At 36.3% G+C, this 26557-nt stretch overlaps 1 protein-coding gene across 1 annotated transcript; it reads right to left on the bottom strand.

Annotated features, from left to right (window-relative positions):
- Positions 1 to 3559: 3559 nt before the first annotated feature.
- On the bottom strand, positions 3560 to 23915 carry LOC139899536 (acetyl-coenzyme A carboxylase carboxyl transferase subunit alpha, chloroplastic-like). Its single transcript, XM_071882366.1, has 9 exons — positions 23841 to 23915; positions 7956 to 8063; positions 7692 to 7852; positions 7156 to 7270; positions 6826 to 6980; positions 5251 to 5302; positions 5094 to 5162; positions 4906 to 4983; positions 3560 to 4797 (listed from the first exon to the last, which is right to left on the bottom strand). The coding sequence occupies exons 1-9, from the start codon at positions 23904 to 23906 to the stop codon at positions 3718 to 3720; spliced, it is 1884 nt and encodes a 627-aa protein (XP_071738467.1). The 5' UTR covers positions 23907 to 23915; the 3' UTR covers positions 3560 to 3717.
- Between the last annotated feature and the right edge of the window lie 2642 nt (positions 23916 to 26557).

The following is a 26557-nucleotide window of genomic DNA, read 5'->3' as shown; positions in this document are numbered from 1 at the left end:
CTTGCAAGAAAAATCTTTAAAAATGTATTTCTTATCATATCTATTTTAGCATTTTTACTACGTACATTACATATCAAAGGTACTTTGGCCATATGTCAATACCTACTAATGAAATTTGGTCCCTAAAGTTGTTCCTTTTCTCTTTTCCTTTTACTAGAACTAGAACTAGAATAGGATAATAAGTATATTGCACCTGAGTATGCATGTAGGATTTCCCCATGGTATGTATGTATCTTTAATATCATTTACCATGCATAATGTGTATGTGTGTATTCTGCATCTCATTAAATTGTTTTTTTCCGCAACTTTTTGTCATAAACAGGAATTTCAAACTCTGCCGGGACATTGGCTGCTACAATAATCAGCACAATCGGGACATGTTACTCTGTGTAATGGTTGGGGATTTTGCTTATATTTCATCTCAACAATGTTTTAGAAACTTTTTTTTAACGGCGATATCGACATCGAATTCTCTCATTTGTCACCCGCACACGCGTTAGGAGGAAACACAATTCGCGACGATGTTGACGATACCATTGAAGGTTGGGAAAAACCCCCAGAGACCTTCCCAAATCGCATTGATGTTGGCAGTACCATCAAATGTTGGAAACTCCTTGCTTGGAATGAGAATTGAACCTGGGTTGGCAGACCCCAAGTTAAATCTCACCCCATACCACTCAGGCCAAGGCTTCGGTGGTTTTTTGGAACTTTTTTGCCATGTATGAACGCGTCTTTTAGATTTCCAGTAGAAAGACATAGTCGAATGGAACCGAAACGCAATGCAATTATTGTTAGGGGGAGGTAATACATGAAAGTTTTAATTAACATCGAAAGATCGTACGAGTTAATTCACAAAGGGTTAAAGGATTATCACGTAGGTCGCCCCCAAGTATGTCAATTTGGTTTTGTAAGACTATCTGTATTTGCAGAAATTTATATGTATGTTGATACATGTTTACCAAAAGGTTTTAGCGACAGACCTAGTGACCAATGATGACCAACGTAATTTGGGTTTCTAAATTTGCTTTAACTATATGTTGGTGGTGATTTTTCTTATAGTGTACTATTATTTCGTAATGGTAGCGTTGGCATTGTTTTGAATAACTACTACACTACTACGTACTGCATCGTGACTTGAAGAGTATTACCGTAGTTGACAATTATTATTGCAACAAGAGAGAAACTTGCCGCCAGTCGTCCTAATTATTTGTAGGAGTTCCATCTCCATAAAATTTTCAAATACTATTTACAAAGTAAGTTACATATGATATGAGAAATTAATTAAGCACATATCTAAGAAGAGAAATTAAGCAAATTATTGTTATTCCCAGGTAGTTATTAGGAAGGTAAAACTTGCATCAAATGCTACTAATGTAGTCAGTGTCATATAAATGGTAGTTGCAATCTACCAAAAGGCTAAATCACGAAACTTACTTAGTCCGTGTATAAAATGATCCATCCATATACAAGTCTCACAAATATTTCTTTGTTTAATCAATACTAAACTGAAACAAATTTGACATATGTTGGTGCTGACCCCAAATTTAAGGAATGAAAACACAAGGGTACGTAGTATCAGAAAGTTTACACGTACTAAATTATGCTATGCGTAGATTGGTTCCTTGATCAAACTTCCATCAGATCCTCCTCCGGACACTTCCGCGAGTTCCGCCTGCAGTTGTTCGTATTTATCTTTAACGGCTGCACAACTCATGACCTCAGCAACACCTTGTTTTATTTGCACCTCCAAACCCGCAATCTTTTCCTTTGATTCCTCACTATGGGTGTTCTTGTCCTTTGCTACCTCAAGTTTCAACATCTCGATTTTATTCTTCAAATCCGGGGTTGATTCAATCACATCTTGAATTATCTGATTAATTTCTGAATTTAGTTCATCAACTTTAGCTCTGATTACTGACATTGAAGAGTTACCAACTTTTGAAGCTACATGAACACCCGAAGATTCAAGGGCGTTGACAAATTCAGATTCAACTTCTTCCCTAATCTCAACAACTTTTTCTTTGAGCTTCTGATCCAATTCTTCGATAGCAGACACCCCGGACTTTTCAATTTCGTATTTCAGTGCCTCAATTTTCTGTTTCAAATTCTGTTTTTTCAGAACCTGTTTGAACTTTTCATTTACTTTAGACTTCAATGGAAGAGTCTTTTTGTAATTTTCAGCAAAGACTTTAGCATCAGTTATTTCTTTTAACAAGCTTAGCTTGTACTCCAACCTCCCATAGTTTGGAGCGGTTGCTAAATTGTCACTAAACTCCTTCTTTAGTTTCTCAAGATTCTCAATTTGACCAGAAGTCAACTGTCGGGTCTCTACTTTAGCAAATTCTTCATGCATTTTGCTTAATTTTTCTTCGATCCCCAACGGGGATAGTAGGGCAGCTATGAGATGCACCAGCTAGCTTTGTATGCTCAAGGAGACAAAATCAAGTGTTATAGGAGGCTAATTTGAAGAAGCCATTGCTGCACAGTCTAGCTCAGCAGCATAGTGAGCTGGATCAGTCTCAACAGGCTGCAGCATTTCGAAAGAATGGATGATGAAGAAAATGTATTTGGTCCCTGAAGTTGTTCTTTTTTCCTTTTCGTTTTATTAGGATAGGATATTGGATATTGCACCGAGTACGCAGGATTTTCTCCATGATAGGTATCTTCAATATCTTTTATCATGCATATTATGTGTGTGTGTGTGTGTGTGTGTGTGTGTGTGTGTGTGTGTGTGTGTGTGTGTGTGTGTGTGTGTGTATTATGCATCTCATTAAATTGATTTCTTTCACAATTTTTTGTAATAAACAGGAATTTCAAACTCTGCTTGGACATTGGTTGCAATAATCAGCACAATCGGGACATGTGGATTTGGCCATTGGTAACCGTTGTAAATTTACGATAATTTAAGAGGCTAGCTAGTCCTTGTGTTATAAAGAAAAATAGAGACCATTTAAAATGTTGATATGAAAATGTAATAACCACATGTCAAAGGCTGAAAACAAAATTCTGTAATCATCAAGTATCAAATGTGTCAGAAAAGTTGATAATTAGTTAAATTAAAGGAAGCATTCGATAGAAGAGAATGATTAAGTGTTAAACAGTTCAAATATGGTATACAAGTATGGTAACCAAACAACTTTGTTTTTGTAAAATGAATCTGTTTTGTTACTACACTTTGTTAGTCAACAAAATGTAGTATGAATCTATATTTATTTTTTTATTATATTTTTTAAACCAAGCTTTGTATTACAGTATGAATCTATTTCTGGCGATCATTTTGTTTTTGTAAAATGAATCTTTAATCTATTTAAGGGTGGTTATGTTTTGGACTTTTGGGTACACTTTGTTAGTCAATGCAGTATGAATTTGTTAAAAGATTTATTTTGTTACAACGTAAGTTGTATATAGTATGAGTTTGATCACCAGAAACTTTGAAAATTCTTTATAACCCCACCAAATATAAAGTTTATTTCATGCCCAAACCAAATTTATAACAGTACGGTAACATGGTTTCATTGAATTTAAGAATGAAAAACAAACGGTGCAGCTTCATGCTGTTAAGTTTAAACGAAAAGTTATTGACAACTTCTGAAAAATATTAGTCCATGTAAAATATGATCCATATACAAGTCTGACAAATCTGTATTCATAACTAAACTGGAACAACAAACTTTCAAAGCAACAGCCTGCAGAGGTCTTTGCTCCACATATCTTACTTTATGCGTAGCTCGGTTCCTTGATCAAACTTCCATTAGATCCTCCGGAAAGTTCTGCAAGTTCCGCCTGCAATTCTTCATATTTATCTTTAACGGCTGCACAACTCATGACCTCAGCAACACCTTGTTTTATTTGCACCTCCAAACCCGCAATCTTTTCCTTTGATTCCTCACTAGGGGTGTTCTTGTCCTTTGCTACCTCAAGTTTCAACATCTCGATTTTATTCTTCAAATCCGGGGTTGATTCAATCACATCTTGAATTATCTGATTAATTTCTGAATTTAGTTCATCAACTTTAGCTTTGATTACTGACATTGAAGAGTTACCAACTTTTGAAGCTACATGAACACCCGAAGATTCAAGGGCGTTGACAAATTCAGATTCAACTTCTTCCCTAATCTCAACAACTTTTTCTTTGAGCTTCTGATCCAATTCTTCGATAGCAGACACCCCGGACTTTTCAATTTCGTATTTCAGTGCCTCAATTTTCTGTTTCAAATTCTGTTTTTTCAGAACCTGTTTGAACTTTTCATTTACTTTAGACTTCAATGGAAGAGTCTTTTTGTAATTTTCAGCAAAGACTTTAGCATCAGTTATTTCTTTTAGCAAGCTTAGCTTGTACTCCAACCTCCCATAGTTTGGAGCGGTTGCTAAATTGTCACTAAACTCCTTCTTTAGATTCTCAAGATTCTCAATTTGACCAGAAGTCAACTGTCGGGTCTCTACTTTAGCAAATTCTTCATGCATTTTGCTTAATTTTTCTTCGATCCCCAACGCTTTAGAAGCCTCAGAAAATTCATAATTAATTTCTCTTTTCAGTTTCTCAATCAACCCATTTTGATCCATATCTGGAGCTATTGAAGATGACTCCCCTGCTTTCATAATAATTTGGTCCTTGAGTTTATTAACTTCAGCCTGCAACACTTTGTCAGAAATAAGTCCGGGTCGCGGTTCCTCTTTCCTTTTCATGTTGAAATTCTTTTCGGGATCAACGGGCAGTCCTTCTTGGAACCCACCAATCTTACGATGTTTGAGCCGACGGTGTCTTATGAGTTCTTCGGTTCCCATCTTTTGGAGTTCCTGTATATATATGTGATATGATAGAGAATTAATCTCTATGTGTAAGTAAATATGGATCAAGTATAATATGATGTTACTACAATTAGAGAAACGAATATGTAGACTCACATCCATCGAGTTAAGAATGGCAGTTTTTATTTGCTGTGAGGTCCAGTGTGGATCTGTATGTGCACCACCTAGTGGTTCCTGCAGATATTATTAATATTAGAAAAATGGTTAGCCAAATCGATCCACTTTCATTCAATTGTACATTTTATTTTATATTGAATAAAAATAAATAATAATTCAAGTCTTACAGGGATGATGCTATCAGCAATTTGTAGCTTACAAAGCTCGGTAGCAGTGATCTTGAGCTTCTCAGCAGCCTATAAATGGAATAAAAATGTATCTATCAATTTCAAGTACTTTGTGCACAAATAAATAAATAAAAACACACAAGAACAGTTTCACAACCTTTGGAGATGCTTTAGAATTCTTCCAAAGAATTGCTGCACATGCTTCTGGGCTATTATATCACCCAACATTAAATAATTTATTGAGTATTGGTAATCACATTACTAAGTGCAATATATATATATATATATATATATATATATATATATATATATATATATATATATATATAGAGGGGATTTAGTGAGAACTTTTTTAGTGTGAAAACTCTAGGAACTCTAAATACACTAAAATTCGAGCAAAAAATGTGCACGGGCGAGCAAAGAAAAGAAATTCGAGCAAAAATAAAAAACACGGACGAACAAAAAATTCATAGTCGAGCAATTTTTTTTTTTTTGTTCGAATTTCAAAATGTAGAACACATTTTTGTTCGAATATCAGCATTTTTGTTCGACTACCCGTGTGTTCTACATTTTTTTGTTCGACTATCAAAAATGTAGAACACAAAATTGTTCGCCCGCCTTTTTTCTGTTCGAATATCACTTTTTTGTTCGCCCTTGTCCCATTTTTTGCTTGAATTGCTCTTTTTTTGTTCGACCGTGTCCCATTTTTGCTCGAATTTTCCCTTTTTTTGCTCGAATTTCCCTTTTTTTCTCGAATTTCAGTGTATTTTTGAGTTCTCACACAAAAAATTTCTCATTTGATCCCTCTTATATATATATATATATATATATATATATATATATATATATATATATATATATGGGAAGATGAATATTCATTAGTTTCCTATAAACAACAATAACATCATTGCCCAATCCCACACATGTGGGGTATGGTGAGGTGAGATGTATACAATCCTTCATCTACTTTGAAATAAGAGGGAAATCGTTTTTTCACTCACGGGTAGAGACAATAGTTTCTCCACCAACGGGCTGAAAAAAGTCATCCCTCACTCGAGGTAAGAGAGACTGTTTGCTTCTAGATGGACCTCCGATAATAAAATAGAAAGAACTTTCCTAGATAATTTACTAAAAAAATTTAGATCATTATTAATATAGCTTAACTTCTATAATAATCATAATTAACATTAACATACTATACAAATTATTTATAAACCAATTAAAACCTCAAACTTATGAACAAATAGTGTTTCGGTCAACCCAACTGACCCATACAAATATTGTCCGGTCCGCCATACACATTGCCACCTCTACTACACCAATGGAAGTTTTGAAGGCCATCGAAAGTTGTACTGTAACTTTGAGCAATTAAAGGGACGCAAAGCCAGCTTACAATATATAATATAATGAAACATACTGCAATAACGAATATTTTGGAATTTGCACATATTACTTTAAGCTGTAAGCGTTGGTTCATTTAGATCACCAACACGTAAAGCTTGTAAAGATTTCACCTTTTGTGTTTAAATAAGCTGACAAATTGGAATTTTTGGTTGGTTTAAAAAGGTCCTCTTAAGAGACAGTCATTTATGAAGAAAAAATATAGCAGTGTTCACAATTTGACTATACAATATAAATTTCATTAAGCCATGTGAGCTAGCCAGCCTGCATGCCTATAATTAATTATTATTATCTTTAAGTTACAAATGTGTACAAAAAGTAATATACTCACCTGGCAACATAGACGACTGCGTTTTCAAGCACTAGCAGTTTATTAACACAGATAATAGCCAAAGCACCTCCAGAGCCACCTTCACCAATCACAATGCCCAAGGTCGGTACCTTTATTCCGGCCATAGTATATAAATCTTGGGCAATCGATTCACCCTGCATACACCATACATTAACCAACCACTAAGTTGTGCACTTTCAACCACAGTAATGGATGGATAACCATGTGATATTATCAAATAAGCACAGGAAAGTTTCATTTATCGAAACGTACACCATAAATTTAAAATAGTAGATAGTTTACTTTATAGTAGTATTTAGTTTTACATACTTGACCTTTTTCTTCTGATTTAAGATCCGCAAATGCCCCTGGAGTGTCAATGAATGTGACGATAGGGAACCCATGGCGTTCTGCATAGCGCATCATTCGTAGAGCCTTGCGGTAACTATCCAGAAACATAAATAAAAAATCAACATTCAACATTTATTTAATAAGGTAGGTCATATCACAAAGGACTTCATAGCAACACATTTACTATTGTGGGACGTCCAACCAAAGCTGAAGCTGTGTGTGTTCAAGCATCTTATTATATATATATACCTCAGGGGTAACAAATGGATGATGGATCAGGCCAATTGTGAAACAGATCAAAAGATTTCGGGCCCATCTATAAACAATTTTTGTTGTGTGTTCCTTAGATTACAAGTAACTAACATCTTCAATATATAACATCATTAAAGTTCTATTCAATCAAATATTACCAATTTGACCTGATATGGACAAAGGATAACCCAAAGTTTGACACATTTAAAAGATTTCCCCCTCTAATTCTGATAGTGTTAGCGTAACAATGTACATATTATTACCCATGAGGTGTAGGCATTCCAAAGTTGCGATGAATATTCTCTTTGGTATTTCTACCCTTTTGATGACCGATAAACATAATTCGCCTGCCATCTATTGTTCCAATACCAGTTACAATAGCAGGATCATCATAACCAGCTCGGTCACCATGAAGCTCTACAAACTACAGATTTCAAAAAACAAAAAGACGTTTCATGTACTTTAAACGATCAAGTATGTAACTTTATCATCATAATAAACCAGAATACTTGGATGGAGTAGCATACCTTATCAGTAATGTTGAAGATGTAGTCAAGTAAAGTTGGTCTATTAGGGTGTCTAGCTATACGAAGTTGCTGTATTGGTGTCAAGTGTGTATACAAATCTTTAAGCGCCTGCAAAATTATTAGCATACCGATATAATTCAGTGTATAATAGGATTTGATATAGTCAATATTGTATTGTTATTTAGAGATTTGGCATTCCTTATTTGTAGGATAGTTTGTTAGTTGACTTGGAGCCAAAGGTGCTGTACTTGTATATATACATACGTTTTGATAGCTGAATGGGAACACAGAATTATTCTTCAATTACCTTCTTTCATGGTATCAGACTAAAAAAGATCCCATCTTCTTTTTTTCTCTCAAAATCGTTCCTCCTCTTCATCACCACAATCACCATGTCTTCTGATCTCTCCAAAATTCAACCAATCAATCATATTCTTCTATCTGTCCCTATCAAGTTAGAACTAGAAACCAGTCATTATAATGCTTGGAGTGAACTCTTTCGCACCCACTGCAAAGCACACGACCTACTTGTTCATCTTACCTCAGAGACAATCCCTGCTTCCACCTCTTCTAAAGCAACCGAAATTACTCAAGAAACATGGGACAGACAAGATGCAATTGTCCTCCAATGGATCTACGCAACAATCTCCAATGGCTTACTCAAAATGATTCTAGAAAAAGATCTTACCGCGAAGAAAGCGTGGGATCGACTCAAAAGCATCTTCCACGACAATCAACACTCACGTGCCTTAGCTCTCATGAATCAATTCACCAATTGCAAACTCGACAACTTCTCCAGCATATCCGCTTACTGTGAAGAACTCAAATCACTTTCTGACCAACTTGCTGATGTTGGCACCACCATCGAACCTGCGAATTTAGTCCTTCAATTGGTGGCCGGTTTGAATGAAAATTACAGTACCGTTGCAACACACATCAATCAGATGGAGAAGTTACCTACCTTTTATGAAGCAAGATCAAAATTGATTCTTGAAGAATCAATGAAAACCGACAGGCTGCGATGTCCAATTCGCAAAATTCTAACACCGCCATGCTGGCCGCCACCGAATCGAAGGAACAACCACCCACTTCGGCCAACCGGGACTCCAATTACTCTCGAAACACAAATAATCGGGGTCGAGGGGGCAGAACCAGTAATCGAGGTCGTGGGTTTGGTAGAGGAAGGGGTCGCCAATTCTGGAATGGTAATACCTGGAATGGGGGTGTTTGGCATGGGAACAATTACTCCCAACCGTGGACCAGGCCAAATAGCAATTGGGCCTCTTTTAATTACAGCCCAACTCACCAAGCTGGAAATGCACCGTGGGCTTCTACCTCATCCCCCTGTCCATACCCAACTACACCTTGGGCCCGATCTGGGAATAACAACAGTGGCCTGCTTGGTCCGCGACCACAAGCCCCATTAGCTTCGACTGGCCAAACTACACCCTATGCATCGACTGACATTGACCAGGCTATGTATACAATGTCCCTCAATCCTCCCGACAATGATTGGTATATGGATACGGGTGCCTCCTCACATATGTCAGGTAATCGAGGTACACTCTCTCCCTATTTTAATTTGAGCATACCGAAACATGTCCTTGTTGGAAATGGCAATACACTTTCCATTCGTGGTATAGGATCCACTAAATTACCACATCCATATCCACCCTTTGAACTAAAAAACGTTCTCCATGTACCTAACATTATTAAAAACCTTTTATCTGTTAGAAAGTTATCAACTGACAATAACCTTGCACTCACTTTTGATCCCTTTGGTTTTACTGTGAAGGATTTCAGGACAGGAATTCCCATTATGAGATGTGATAGCACTGGCGACCTCTACCCGCTCACTCCATCTGCTGCTCGTCAACTTAGCTCTCCAATGTCTTTTCTTACTTTGTCTCAAGATATTTGGCACCGCCGTTTAGGACATCCTGGCGCCAACATTCTTCGTTTTCTCAATAATAAAAAGTCTATTATTTGTTCTAGTAATAAAAACTCTGGATTATGTGAAGCATGTGTGTTAGGAAAACATATAAAATTGCCATTTATTAATTCAATGTCTACAACTAATTTGAAATGTCCCGTTCTTATTGATTAAAAACGTTCCATATTAATTGATTTCGTTGCGAGGTTTTGACCTCTATATGAGACGTTTTTCAAAGACTGCATTCATTTTTAAACAAACCATAACCTTTATTTCATCAATAAAGGTTTAAAAAGCTTTACGTAGATTATCAAATAATGATAATCTAAAATATCCTGTTTACACACGACCATTACATAATGGTTTACAATACAAATATGTTACAACAAAATAAGTTTCTTGAATGCAGTTTTTACACAATATCATACAAGCATGGACTCCAAATCTTGTCCTTATTTAAGTATGCGACAGCGGAAGCTCTTAATAATCACCTGAGAATAAACATGCTTAAAACGTCAACAAAAATGCTGGTGAGTTATAGGTTTAACCTATATATATCAAATCGTAACAATAGACCACAAGATTTCATATTTCAATACACATCCCATACATAGAGATAAAAATCATTCATATGGTGAACACCTGGTAACCGACAATAACAAGATGCATATATAAGAATATCCCCATCATTCCGGGACACCCTTCGGATATGATATAAATTTCGAAGTACTAAAGCATCCGGTACTTTGGATGGGGTTTGTTAGGCCCAATAGATCTATCTTTAGGATTCGCGTCAATTAGGGTGTCTGTTCCCTAATTCTTAGATTACCAGACTTAATAAAAAGGGGCATATTCGATTTCGATAATTCAACCATAGAATGTAGTTTCACGTACTTGTGTCTATTTTGTAAATCATTTATAAAACCTGCATGTATTCTCATCCCAAAAATATTAGATTTTAAAAGTGGGACTATAACTCACTTTCGCAGATTTTTACTTCGTCGGGAAGTAAGACTTGGCCACTGGTTGATTCACGAACCTATAACAATATATACATATACATATATATCAAAGTATGTTCAAAATATATTTACAACACTTTTAATATATTTTGATGTTTTAAGTTTATTAAGTCAGCTGTCCTCGTTAGTAACCTACAACTAGTTGTCCACAGTTAGATGTACAGAAATAAATCGATAAATATTATCTTGAATCAATCCACGACCCAGTGTATACGTATCTCAGTATTGATCACAACTCAAACTATATATATTTTGGAATCAACCTCAACCCTGTATAGCTAACTCCAACATTCACATATAGAGTGTCTATGGTTGTTCCGAAATATATATATAGATGTGTCGACATGATAGGTCGAAACATTGTATACGTGTCTATGGTATCTCAAGATTACATAATATATAATACAAGTTGATTAAGTTATGGTTGGAATAGATTTGTTACCAATTTTCACGTAGCTAAAAAGAGAAAAATTATCCAATCTTGTTTTACCCATAACTTCTTCATTTTAAATCCGTTTTGAGTGAATCAAATTGCTATGGTTTCATATTGAACTCTATTTTATGAATCTAAACAAAAAAAGTATAGGTTTCTAGTCGGAAAAATAAGTTACAAGTCGTTTTTGTAAAGGTAGTCATTTCAGTCGAAAGAACGACGTCTAGATGACCATTTTAGAAAACATACTTCCACTTTGAGTTTAACCATAATTTTTGGATATAGTTTCATGTTCATAATAAAAATCATTTTCTCAGAATAACAACTTTTAAATCAAAGTTTATCATAGTTTTTAATTAACTAACCCAAAACAGCCCGCGGTGTTACTACGACGGCGTAAATCCGGTTTTACGGTGTTTTTCGTGTCTTCAGGTTTTAAATCATTAAGTTAGTAGTCTTGTTTTTACATATGTAGTTCATTGTTAATATAATTAATGATATGTTTACTTATCATAATATCATGTTAACTATATATATAACCATATATATGTCATCATATAGTTTTTTTACAAGTTTTAACGTTCGTGAATCACCGGTCAACTTGGGTGGTCAATTGTCTATATGAAACCTATTTCAATTAATCAAGTCTTAACAAGTTTGATTGCTTAACATGTTGGAAACATTTAATCATGTAAACATCAATCTCAATTAATATATATAAACATGGAAAAGTTCGGGTCACTACAGTACCTACTCGTTAAATAAATTTCGTCCCGAAATTTTAAGCTGTTGAAGGTGTTGACGAATCTTCTGGAAATAGATGCGGGTATTTCTTCTTCATCTGATCTTCACGCTCCCAGGTGAACTCGGGTCCTCTACGAGCATTCCATCGAACCTTAACAATTGGTATCTTGTTTTGCTTAAGTCTTTTAACCTCACGATCCATTATTTCGACGGGTTCTTCGATGAATTGGAGTTTTTCGTTGATTTGGATTTCATCTAACGGAATAGTGAGATCTTCTTTAGCAAAACATTTCTTCAAATTCGAGACATGGAAAGTGTTATGTACAGCCGCGAGTTGTTGAGGTAACTCAAGTCGGTAAGCTACTGGTCCGACACGATCAATAATCTTGAATGGTCCAATATACCTTGGATTTAATTTCCCTCGTTTACCAAATCGAACAACGCCTTTCCAAGGTGCAACTTTAAGCATGACCATCTCTCCAATTTCAAATTCTATATCTTTTCTTTTAATGTCAGCGTAGCTCTTTTGTCGACTTTGGGCGGTTTTCAACCGTTGTTGAATTTGGATGATCTTCTCGGTAGTTTCTTGTATAATCTCCGGACCCGTAATCTGTCTATCCCCCACTTCACTCCAACAAATCGGAGACCTGCACTTTCTACCATAAAGTGCTTCAAACGGCGCCATCTCAATGCTTGAATGGTAGCTGTTGTTGTAGGAAAATTCTGCTAACGGTAGATGTCGATCCCAACTGTTTCCGAAATCAATAACACATGCTCGTAGCATGTCTTCAAGCGTTTGTATCGTCCTTTCGCTCTGCCCATCAGTTTGTGGATGATAGGCAGTACTCATGTCTAGACGAGTTCCTAATGCTTGCTGTAATGTCTGCCAGAATCTTGAAATAAATCTGCCATCCCTATCAGAGATAATAGAGATTGGTATTCCATGTCTGGAGACGACTTCCTTCAAATACAGTCGTGCTAACTTCTCCATCTTGTCATCTTCTCTTATTGGTAGGAAGTGTGCTGATTTGGTGAGACGATCAACTATTACCCAAATAGTATCAAAACCACTTGCAGTCCTTGGCAATTTAGTGATGAAATCCATGGTAATGTTTTCCCATTTCCATTCCGGGATTTCGGGTTGTTGAAGTAGACCTGATGGTTTCTGATGCTCAGCTTTGACCTTAGAACACGTCAAACATTCTCCTACGTATTTAGCAACATCGGCTTTCATACCCGGCCACCAAAAATGTTTCTTGAGATCCTTGTACATCTTCCCCGTTCCAGGATGTATTGAGTATCTGGTTTTATGAGCTTCTCTAAGTACCATTTCTCTCATATCTCCAAATTTTGGTACCCAAATCCTTTCAGCCCTATACCGGGTTCCGTCTTCCCGAATATTAAGATGCTTCTCCGATCCTTTGGGTATTTCATCCTTTAAATTTCCCTCTTTTAAAACTCCTTGTTGCGCCTCCTTTATTTGAGTAGTAATGTTATTATGAATCATTATATTCATAGATTTTACTCGAATGGGTTCTCTATCCTTCCTGCTCAAGGCATCGGCTACCACATTTGCCTTCCCCGGGTGGTAACGAATCTCAAAATCGTAATCATTCAATAATTCAATCCACCTACGCTGCCTCATATTCAGTTGTTTCTGATTAAATATGTGTTGAAGACTTTTGTGGTCGGTATATATAATACTTTTGACCCCATATAAGTAGTGCCTCCAAGTCTTTAATGCAAAAACAACCGCGCCTAATTCCAAATCATGCGTCGTATAATTTTGTTCGTGAATCTTCAATTGTCTAGACGCATAAGCAATCACCTTCGTTCGTTGCATTAGTACACAACCGAGACCTTGCTTTGATGCGTCACAATAAATCACAAAATCATCATTCCCTTCAGGCAATGACAATATAGGTGCCGTAGTTAGCTTTTTCTTCAATAACTGAAACGCTTTCTCTTGTTCATCATTCCATTCAAATTTCTTCCCTTTATGCGTTAATGCAGTCAAGGGTTTTGCTATTCTGGAAAAGTCTTGGATGAACCTTCTGTAGTAACCAGCTAGTCCTAAAAACTGGCGTATGTGTTTCGGAGTTTTCGGGGTTTCCCACTTTTCAACAGTTTCTATCTTTGCCGGATCCACCTTAATACCTTCTTTGTTCACTATGTGACCGAGGAATTGAACTTCTTCCAACCAAAATGCACACTTTGAAAACTTAGCGTACAATTCTTCCTTCCTCAATACTTCTAACACCTTTCTCAAATGTTCACCGTGTTCTTGGTCATTCTTTGAGTAAATAAGTATGTCATCAATGAAAACAATGACAAACTTGTCAAGGTATGGTCCACACACTCGGTTCATAAGGTCCATGAACACAGCTGGTGCATTAGTTAAACCAAACGGCATGACCATAAACTCGTAATGACCGTAACGTGTTCTGAAAGCAGTCTTTGGAATATCATCTTCTTTCACCCGCATTTGATGATACCCGGAACGTAAGTCAATCTTTGAATAAACAGACGAGCCTTGTAGTTGATCAAATAAGTCGTCGATTCTTGGTAGTGGGTAGCGGTTCTTGATGGTAAGTTTGTTCAACTCTCGGTAGTCGATACACAACCTGAATGTACCATCTTTCTTCTTGACAAACAAAACAGGAGCTCCCCACGGTGATGTGCTTGGTCGAATGAAACCACGCTCTAAAAGTTCTTGTAATTGGCTTTGCAGTTCTTTCATCTCGCTGGGTGCGAGTCTGTAAGGAGCACGAGCTATTGGTGCAGCTCCTGGTACAAGATCTATTTGAAATTCAACGGATCGATGTGGGGGTAATCCCGGTAATTCTTTCGGAAATACATCGGGAAATTCTTTTGCAATGGGAACATCATTGATGCTCTTTTCTTCAGTTTGTACTTTCTCGACGTGTGCTAGAACAGCATAGCAACCTTTTCTTATTAGTTTTTGTGCCTTCAAATTACTAATAAGATGTAGCTTCGTGTTGCCCTTTTCTCCGTACACCATTAAGGGTTTTCCTTTTTCTCGTATAATGCGAATTGCATTTTTGTAACAAACGATCTCCGCTTTCACTTCTTTCAACCAGTCCATACCGATTATCACATCAAAACTCCCTAACTCTACTGGTATCAAATCAATCTTAAATGTTTCGCTAACCAGTTTAATTTCTCGATTCCGACATATATTATCTGCTGAAATTAATTTACCATTTGCTAATTCGAGTAAAAATTTACTATCCAAAGGCGTCAATGGACAACTTAATTTAGCACAAAAATCTCTACTCATATAGCTTCTATCCGCACCCGAATCAAATAAAACGTAAGCAGATTTATTGTCAATAAGAAACGTACCCGTAACAAGCTCCGGGTCTTCCTGTGCCTCTACCGCATTAATATTGAAAACTCTTCCACGGCCTTGTCCATTCGTGTTCTCCTGGTTCGGGCAATTTCTAATAATGTGGCCTGGTTTTCCACATTTATAACAAACTACATTGGCATAACTTGCTCCGACACTACTTGCTCCGCCATTACTCGTTCCGACACCATTTGTTCCTTTCGTTCTATTAACCCCTGGTCCGTAGACCTCACACTTCGCCGCGCTATGACCATTTCTTTTACACTTGTTGCAAAATTTGGTGCAGAACCCCGAGTGATTCTTTTCACACCTTTGGCATAGTTGCTTCTGATTGTTGTTGTTGTTGCGGTTATTATTGTTGTTGGGATGATTGTTGTAGTTGCTGTTGTTGTTGTTGTTGTTGTTGTTGGGCCGTTTGTTGTAGTTGCGATTGATGTTGCGATTGTTGGGATAATTGTTGCGATTATTGTTGTAATTGCTGTTGTTGTTGTATTGGTGATTCTTATCACCGTTTTCCTCCCACTTTCTTTTGACTTGCTTCACATTGGCCTCTTCAGCAGTCTGTTCTTTAATTCTTTCTTCAATCTGGTTCACTAGTTTGTGAGCCATTCTACATGCCTGTTGTATGGAGGCGGGCTCGTGTGAACTTATATCTTCTTGGATTCTTTCCGGTAATCCTTTCACAAACGCGTCGATCTTCTCTTCCTCATCTTCGAATGCTCCCGGACACAATAGGCACAATTCTGTGAATCGTCTTTCGTACGTGGTAATATCAAATCCTTGGGTTCGTAACCCTCTAAGTTCTGTCTTGAGCTTATTGACCTCGGTTCTGGGATGGTACTTCTCGTTCATCAAGTGCTTGAATGCTGACCACGGTAGTGCGTACGCATCGTCTTGTCCCACTTGCTCTAGATAGGTATTCCACCATGTTAACGCAGAACCTGTGAAGGTATGCGTAGCGTACTTCACTTTATCCTCTTCAGTACACTTACTTATGGCAAACACCGATTCAACCTTCTCGGTCCACCGTTTCAATCCGATCGGTCCTTCGGTTCCATCAAATTCCAAAGGTTTGCAGGCAGTGAATTCTTTGTAGGTGCATCCTACACGATTTCCTGCACTGCTAGATCCAAGGTTATTGTTGGTATGTAGCGCAGCTTGTACTGCGGCTATGTTTGAAGCTAGAAAAGTACGGAATTCCTCTTCATTCATATTCACGGTGTGTCGAGTAGTCGGTGCCATTTCCTTCAAAATAGTTAAATGGAACAAGTTAATCATACAGAATATTAAGAGTAGTTAATAGTATTTCGTAGCATAATATGAACTCATTTATAAAAGCTTTTTCTTCATATTAGCGTTTTATAAGTTTAAATTCGGGTAGTACCTACCCGTTAAGTTCATACTTAGTAGCTAATATACAATTCAACTACTACAATTCTATATGAAAAACTGATTATAATAATATTTCGCGTTCAAACTTTTATACAATATTTTACAAACTTACAATACCGCTTATTTTACATAAAGCATGAAATATAGCACACAATAACTTTGATACAAGATAGTTGTGAAGACAATTCTAGCTAGTACACAAGTCGTTCAGCAAAGGCAATAAAGACACGTAATTCATACGTCCAGAAACAAGTCATGCATTCTGGTTTTACTAGGACTACTTCCCATCCTTGGTCTTGTGCAACATAACCGTTATGGCCGTTGATAAGACAGCGTGTTGTAACGTCATCAAAGGGACGAGGGTTACGTAATGTCCAACAGTCCCGTAATAATCTAAAAACCTCATTTCTTACCCCAATTACCGACTCCGTCACTTGTGGAAACGTTTTGTTTAATAGTTGTAGCCCGATGTTCTTGTTCTCACTTTGGTGAGAAGCGAACATTACTAATCCGTAAGCATAACATGCTTCTTTATGTTGCATGTTAGCCGCTTTTTCTAAATCACGAAGTCCAATATTCGGATATATTGAGTCAAAATAATTTCTTAACCCGTTGCGTAAAATAGCATTTGGGTTCCCCGCAATATATGCATCAAAGTAAACACATCGTAACTTATGGGTTTCCCAATGTGATATCCCCCATCTTTCAAACGAAAGTCTCTTATAAACCAAGACATTCTTGGAACGTTCTTCGAATGTCTTACAAACTGATCTCGCCTTAAATAGTTGTGCCGAGGAATTCTGACCGACTCTAGACAAGATTTCATCAATCATGTCTCCGGGTAGGTCTCTTAAAATATTGGGTTGTCTATCCATTTTGCGTTTTTATACTGTAAAATAGACAAGAGTTAGATTCATAAAAAAAATACTTATTAATACAAGCAATTTTTACATATATCATAAAGCATAAGCACACTATATTACATATATTACACCACATGAATACAACTATCTTATTCCGACTCGCTGGTTTCTTCTTCTTCGGTTTTGGTTCGTTTTGCCAAGTTTCTAGGGATATATGATTTTCCCCTAATATGAGCCGTCGTTATCCACATTGGTTTAGAAAAACCTGGTGGTTTAGAGGTTCCTGGGTCATTGTTACAACTTAAGGACTTCGGGGGTTGACGATACATATAAAGTTCATCGGGGTTGGAATTAGATTTCTCTATTTTTATGCCCTTTCCCTTATTATTTTCTTTTGCCTTTTTAAATTCAGTTGGGGTAATTTCTATAACATCATCGGAATTCTCGTCGGAATCCGATTCATCGGAGAATTGGTAATCCTCCCAATATTTTGCTTCCTTGGCGGAAACACCATTGACCATAATTAACTTTGGTCGGTTGGTTGAGGATTTTCTTTTACTTAACCGTTTTATTATTTCCCCCACCGGTTCTATTTCTTCATCCGGTTCCGATTCTTCTTCCGGTTCCGATTCTTCTTCCGGTTCCGACTCTTCTTCCGGTTCCTCTTCGGGAACTTGTGAATCAGTCCACAAATCATTCCAATTTACATTTGACTCTTCATTATTATTAGGTGAGTCAATGGGACTTGTTCTAGAGGTAGACATCTATCACATAATATCAAACACGTTAAGAGATTAATATATCACATAATATTCATATGTTAAAAATATATAGTTTCCAACAAAACTGTTAAGCAATCATTTTTAAAGAAAACACGGTCGAAGTCCAGACTCACTAATGCATCCTAACAAACTCGATAAGACACACTAATGCAAATTTTCTGGTTCTCTAAGACCAACGCTCGGATACCAACTGAAATGTCCCGTTCTTATTGATTAAAAACGTTCCATATTAATTGATTTCGTTGCGAGGTTTTGACCTCTATATGAGACGTTTTTCAAAGACTGCATTCATTTTTAAACAAACCATAACCTTTATTTCATCAATAAAGGTTTAAAAAGCTTTACGTAGATTATCAAATAATGATAATCTAAAATATCCTGTTTACACACGACCATTACATAATGGTTTACAATACAAATATGTTACAACAAAATAAGTTTCTTGAATGCAGTTTTTACACAATATCATACAAGCATGGACTCCAAATCTTGTCCTTATTTAAGTATGCGACAGCGGAAGCTCTTAATAATCACCTGAGAATAAACATGCTTAAAACGTCAACAAAAATGCTGGTGAGTTATAGGTTTAACCTATATATATCAAATCGTAACAATAGACCACAAGATTTCATATTTCAATACACATCCCATACATAGAGATAAAAATCATTCATATGGTGAACACCTGGTAACCGACAATAACAAGATGCATATATAAGAATATCCCCATCATTCCGGGACACCCTTCGGATATGATATAAATTTCGAAGTACTAAAGCATCCGGTACTTTGGATGGGGTTTGTTAGGCCCAATAGATCTATCTTTAGGATTCGCGTCAATTAGGGTGTCTGTTCCCTAATTCTTAGATTACCAGACTTAATAAAAAGGGGCATATTCGATTTCGATAATTCAACCATAGAATGTAGTTTCACGTACTTGTGTCTATTTTGTAAATCATTTATAAAACCTGCATGTATTCTCATCCCAAAAATATTAGATTTTAAAAGTGGGACTATAACTCACTTTCGCAGATTTTTACTTCGTCGGGAAGTAAGACTTGGCCACTGGTTGATTCACGAACCTATAACAATATATACATATACATATATATCAAAGTATGTTCAAAATATATTTACAACACTTTTAATATATTTTGATGTTTTAAGTTTATTAAGTCAGCTGTCCTCGTTAGTAACCTACAACTAGTTGTCCACAGTTAGATGTACAGAAATAAATCGATAAATATTATCTTGAATCAATCCACGACCCAGTGTATACGTATCTCAGTATTGATCACAACTCAAACTATATATATTTTGGAATCAACCTCAACCCTGTATAGCTAACTCCAACATTCACATATAGAGTGTCTATGGTTGTTCCGAAATATATATAGATGTGTCGACATGATAGGTCGAAACATTGTATACGTGTCTATGGTATCTCAAGATTACATAATATATAATACAAGTTGATTAAGTTATGGTTGGAATAGATTTGTTACCAATTTTCACGTAGCTAAAAAGAGAAAAATTATCCAATCTTGTTTTACCCATAACTTCTTCATTTTAAATCCGTTTTGAGTGAATCAAATTGCTATGGTTTCATATTGAACTCTATTTTATGAATCTAAACAAAAAAAGTATAGGTTTCTAGTCGGAAAAATAAGTTACAAGTCGTTTTTGTAAAGGTAGTCATTTCAGTCGAAAGAACGACGTCTAGATGACCATTTTAGAAAACATACTTCCACTTTGAGTTTAACCATAATTTTTGGATATAGTTTCATGTTCATAATAAAAATCATTTTCTCAGAATAACAACTTTTAAATCAAAGTTTATCATAGTTTTTAATTAACTAACCCAAAACAGCCCGCGGTGTTACTACGACGGCGTAAATCCGGTTTTACGGTGTTTTTCGTGTCTTCAGGTTTTAAATCATTAAGTTAGTAGTCTTGTTTTTACATATGTAGTTCATTGTTAATATAATTAATGATATGTTTACTTATCATAATATCATGTTAACTATATATATAACCATATATATGTCATCATATAGTTTTTTTACAAGTTTTAACGTTCGTGAATCACCGGTCAACTTGGGTGGTCAATTGTCTATATGAAACCTATTTCAATTAATCAAGTCTTAACAAGTTTGATTGCTTAACATGTTGGAAACATTTAATCATGTAAACATCAATCTCAATTAATATATATAAACATGGAAAAGTTCGGGTCACTACATAATTCTCCTTTTGAAATTGTTCATAGCGATGTTTGGACCTCACCCGTTGCCAGTTCCTCCGGTCACAAATATTCTGTATTATTTCTTGATGACTATACGAACTTTCTTTGGACCTTTCCCATTGGCCATAAGTCACAAGTCTTTACTATTTTTCTCAACTTTCACAAATTTGTACAAACCCAATTTTCCTTGAAAATCAAATCACTACAATGCGACAACGGCACCGAATATAACAACAATTCTTTTCATAATTTTTGCAAAGAAAATGGCATGTTTTTTAGATTCTCTTGTCCACACACCTCACCACAAAATGGCAAGGCCGAAAGAAAAATTCGAGCTATAAACAACATTGTTCGCACCCTTCTTGCTCAAAGCTGCACACCTCCCACGTTTTGGCATCACGCCTTAGACGTGGCCACCTATCTTCTCAATGTCTTACCTACAAAAACACTCAACAATCTTACAGCCACACACCGCCTATACAATCGTCAGCCCTCATACACCCACCTACGCGTATTCGGTTGTCGTTGCTACCCTCTCATCCCTTCACCTACCATTCATAAATTACAACCGAGATCCACACCATGTATTTTTCTCGGCTATCCTACATCTCATCGGGGTTACAAATGCTACAACCCTTCTACTCGACGCATTATTATATCTAGGCATGTTTTATTTGATGAACACCATTTTCCTTTTGCATCTACTCATCTCTCTACCTCTGACTCTTATCACTTCTTACATGACAATTTGTACAACCTTCCCTCTCCTGTAATTCCCTCGGATCAGCCCACTGACTCGCCTTCTCCAACGGCCCAACAACAACAAATCCCACTAGTCCACTCACCTTCACCCTCGCCACCTTCTAGCCCATCAACCTTCAATAATGGCCCAACAACAAGTTCCAATTTAAATACATCCAATGATAACTTACAACCTACTGTTTCTGAAAATCCCTTATCATCTCCTCACGCATCACAACCTACTGAGCAAATTCCTATAGTACAACCTTCTATCCATGCAACCTCTTCCACTGACCACATGCACGATGTTAACGCATCCCCTCCTTCGTCTCCAATACCGACACGCACCATGCACACTCGCGCTATGTCGGGTATACGAAAACCAAAAATCCATTTTAACCTCACCACCACTACTCTTCCTTCTCCTATACCTCGAAACCCGGCCGAGGCACTCAACGATCCTCATTGGAAGCGTGCCATGATAGACGAGTTTCATGCTCTTATTAAAAATGGGACTTGGGAATTAGTCCCTCGAACACCCGACATGCATATTATACGTTCTATGTGGATATTTAAACATAAGTTTCGTGCTAACGGTTCTTTTGAGCGATACAAAGTTCGCTTGGTTGGTGATGGCAGGTCTCAACAGGTTGGGATAGATTGCACGGAAAGTTTCAGTCCCGTCGTGAAACCAGCTACGATACGCACGGTTTTAAGTCTAGCTCTTCAACACTCGTGGCCGATCAACCAATTGGATGTTAAAAATGCTTTTTTACACGGGACACTTACTGAAACGGTTTATATGCACCAACCTGCCGGTTTTAGTGATGCCTCTCGTCCCACTCATGTGTGTCATCTAAAGAAGTCTTTATACGGTTTAAAACAGGCACCCCGCGCTTGGTACCAACGGTTCACTCACTACGTCGCTACCCTTGGTTTTTCGCATAGTAAGTGTGATCATTCGTTGTTCATATACAAACAGGGTCGAGATGTTGCTTATATATTACTATATGTTGATGATATAATTCTGACTGCTTCCTCTATCACACTACGAGATTCCATCATGCGATCCTTAGACATGGAATTTTCTATGACAAATCTTGGTACACTCAGTTCCTTTCTTGGTATTTCCGTAACTCACACGCCTAATGGTTTGTTTCTTAGCCAAGCTAATTATGCAAAGGAGATTCTTGAACGCGCCGATATGCTCAACTGTAAACCGGCCCGGACACCCGTAGACACCAATTCCAAGTTAAGTGCCAAAGCTGGTGCCATATATTCTGATCCTACTTTCTTCCGAAGCATGGCCGGGGCATTACAATACCTCACTTTCACACGCCCCGATATCTCCTATGTCGTACAACAAATATGTCTTCATATGCACGCCCCTCATGAAGGGCATATGGGAGCCTTGCGGCGAATCTTACGATATATAAAAGGTAGTCTTGATCAAGGTTTACATCTTTACAAATCGTCTTCTACAAATCTGGTTTCCTACACCGATGCTGATTGGGCTGGGTGTCCCGACACGCGACGGTCCACCTCTGGCTATTGTATTTATTTGGGAGATAACCTGATTTCTTGGTCTTCTAAACGACAACCTACAATATCTCGATCTAGTGCCGAAGCCGAATATCGTGGCGTTGCAAATGTTGTCTCCGAATCATGTTGGTTACGCAATTTGCTTCTCGAGTTACATCATCCAGTACACAAAGCTACACTTGTCTACTGTGATAATGTTAGTGCTATCTACTTATCTAGCAATCCTATTCAGCATCAACGTACAAAGCATGTGGAACTTGATATTCATTTTGTTCGGGAACAAGTTGCTCGCGGTCAGGTCCGTGTTTTACATGTTTCTTCAGGTTATCAGGTTGCGGATATTTTTACTAAGGGTCTACCTTTTGTTCTGTTTAACGAGTTCAAAGCCACTCTCAATGTACGTCCACCTCCCGTTTCGAGTGCGGGGGAGTATTAGCATACCGATATAATTCAGTGTATAATAGGATTTGATATAGTCAATATTGTATTGTTATTTAGAGATTTGGCATTCCTTATTTGTAGGATAGTTTGTTAGTTGACTTGGAGCCAAAGGTGCTGTACTTGTATATATACATACGTTTTGATAGCTGAATGGGAACACAGAATTATTCTTCAATTACCTTCTTTCAAAAATAATACATACATAATAGTTAGACAAGAAACGACACGGTAGCAATGTAAAAATTTTACATAGGGCGTCTATACAGAAAGTTTAAGTTTTTTGTGTTGTACAAAAAAGCATGCAACGCGACTACAATTAAAATTATCAAATAATCACACTGTTCAAACTAAAAATGAAATATCCAAATAAATTTCACCTGCTGGTATTTGTTCTCTAAAGAAATTATTTGATCATTGAAATCCAAACCAGTTTCATCAGCCATTTTTTGCACCTGCATACATAAAACACATCATCACAAATTGATCATCATATTAAAACCGGCTAACAAAGCTTACATCGATGAATCTCTTTTGTAGATCCAATAGCGGTTTCTCGAATTCCAAGGTAACTGGTTTCGGATTATCCAATAAAGGCTTGAATGAGGAAAGATGACTAAGAACTCCACCTTTAACATTCGGATCTGGATCCTCAGGCCATGGGTACTCTTGTTTCTTCACCTTCCTTAATTTCGCAGATACTTAATCCCCTTCTTCTTGGGCCCACATGGATTTTTCCTAATGTTTTTAGGGATACACCATTAATTGAGCTTCTAAAATGATCTGAACCCGATGTTGCACAAGACAAACTCCCACAAAAGGTAACGGGATGAGACTGAGATATCGAACCCATCTTTGGACTCAAAACAATACAAGTTCAAACTCCCACCCTAACTGCCCGAAAAATCAAAAGAAACTATTATGAATATGGAAAACACACATCAAAATGAACCATACAAATATAAGCTCCTTATCACTACAACTTCATTAAAGGACCCAAATTCTTGTACGTAAAAGTTAGATTACTTCATTATTCATTAAATTTATTAAACAAGTAACAAGAATGCATATACTTTTTTCTGCATAATATTTAACAAGTCCAAACCTCGTAAACATAAGCAGTACACTACCAAACATCCAAATCAAGCTAATTTAATGACAATTGATCTGAAAACATTAGTTTTTTAACTAATTAAACGCCAATAACATAAGCATTGCACTATTAAACATTCCAATCAAAGTACAAAACTCATATATATTGTTAAATCAAGAATCAGCACATCAAACATTAATCAACCAATTAATACCACAAAAATTAATAAAAAGGGTCAAATTTTGCAAGAATCAAGGAAACCCCAAACCTGAAGCCAGATAATTAAAGTTGAAGAGATGAGTAGATGAGATTATTTGTTGGGGGTGTAGAAAAGAGAGTGAGAAATCGTCAGTCTATTTGTTTGGGCTAATTAAATATGTTAACTACTGTTATATGGCGGGAGGATTTTAGCCAGCTCTATGATTTGTTTGGCACTTGAAAATAGGGTGATTGTACCAAGATTCTTTTTCATCTGGGGTAAAAAATAAAAATAAAAAAAATAAACAGTAGCAAATTTTTTGGACAAAATATGGAGGTTTTTAGGGCAAAAAATGAAAGTTTTTAAGCAAATTATGGAAGTTCGGGGCAAAATTTGAAGGTTTGTGAGCAAAATTTGAAGGTTTTGGGATAAAATTTGAAGATTTTTTGGGCAAAATTTTAAGGTTTTGGGCAAAAAAAAATCCACCGGGGTCAAAGTCGAAAAGTCCAAAAATTTTACACTGAAAATTGCAAATCCACTGGAAGCGGCTGGCTCCGCTTGTCCCTTCATAAATTCGCCCCTGTGTACCATAGGTGGCCTATGTTTTAGAACCATAGGTAGCATATGTTTTAGACCAGGGTTCGAACCCTTTCACACGAGTAAGGGTGTGGTTACACATGTGACGTAACAATTGTTTCGCTGAAGATGTCACATCAGGGTCTACTCAGGAGATAGAACTTGAAACTTATTAAAGGGGCTGATATGACATGTTTTTATCAAAAAACACCAAATAATTTTAGTGTAAATCGTAAATTTTCAGTACTTTGTTGATATTCTAGACAAGATTGAGGCTCTCTCGGGCGGGAGGATCGGGCGGGAGTATCTGAACTTTAAGTTATCATAAAATGAATATTTGTAACTCTTTGAGTTACGAGCGTTTGAATCAACCAAATTTGAATCTGTGTGAATGAGATACTTCCAAAAAGGTGACAATTCACAAACTTTGGGAGTCCTCACCATTTTGATCAGATATATCTCTATCACTAGTGAAATGATCCGTGAAATCACGAGTTTGTTTAAATAAAACAATTTAGTGACATGTTTTTGGTATTAAGTGAATGTAAATGCTAAAGTCATTTATTTTAATGACCCGTTAAATCACGGATTCCGACTAAGAAACTTGTCGTTGTTTTTACAAATATATAGAGACACATATTTTCGAATACATATGTAACGTAATTAATTTCGTAAAAAGAATCCATATTTGAATATTAATAATATAATATAATTATAATTATTATAATAAAAATAATAATAATAATAATAATAAAGTTTGCTCAAAGTTGAGTATTTATATTTTTAATAATAATTATTAGTAATAACAAATGCCTTTTGAAAATTTTTTAGAAAATTAAAATACGCTTCTTATATAAAGGTTGTACAGTATGTTTTAAAATTTGTAAATATGTTCATTTGGTGTTCTGTATTGTATAATTTGTTTTAAAAGTTTGTACATATGGTCATGTGGGTGTTTTATCATAAGGTTGTACATAATGTTTTAAAAATTGTATAGGTCATATAGTGTTTTACCATAAAGTTGTATATAATGTTTCAAATATTATAGATATGGTCATGAATGTGTTTTATTTTCTTTCCATAATAATAGGGGAGTTTTTTATTTACATAATTCACATTATTATGCGGCACTGTTTTAAAAAAAAAATTCTAATTATATTTAATTTTGTTTAATACGTCTTAATTGACTACCCGTGTTATGATCAAGAGAAATTTAATGATTGATTAGC

This window comes from Rutidosis leptorrhynchoides, chromosome 3, assembly GCF_046630445.1.
Source record: "Rutidosis leptorrhynchoides isolate AG116_Rl617_1_P2 chromosome 3, CSIRO_AGI_Rlap_v1, whole genome shotgun sequence".
Taxonomy (NCBI): domain Eukaryota; kingdom Viridiplantae; phylum Streptophyta; class Magnoliopsida; order Asterales; family Asteraceae; genus Rutidosis; species Rutidosis leptorrhynchoides.
Note: the sequence above shows the minus strand (reverse complement) of the source record. Positions and strands in the feature narration are given on the sequence as shown.

Coding starts and splice junctions, on each gene's coding strand:
- LOC139899536 (XM_071882366.1), bottom strand. CDS start 23,906: ATGGCTGATGAAACTGGTTTGGATTTCAATGATCAAATAATTTCTTTA. Junction 5,303..6,825: donor GCAGTCGTCTATGTTGCCAG/GTGAGTATATTA, acceptor GTGATATAATAG/CCCAGAAGCATGTGCAGCAA. Junction 4,984..5,093: donor TTGCTGATAGCATCATCCCT/GTAAGACTTGAA, acceptor TAATATCTGCAG/GAACCACTAGGTGGTGCACA.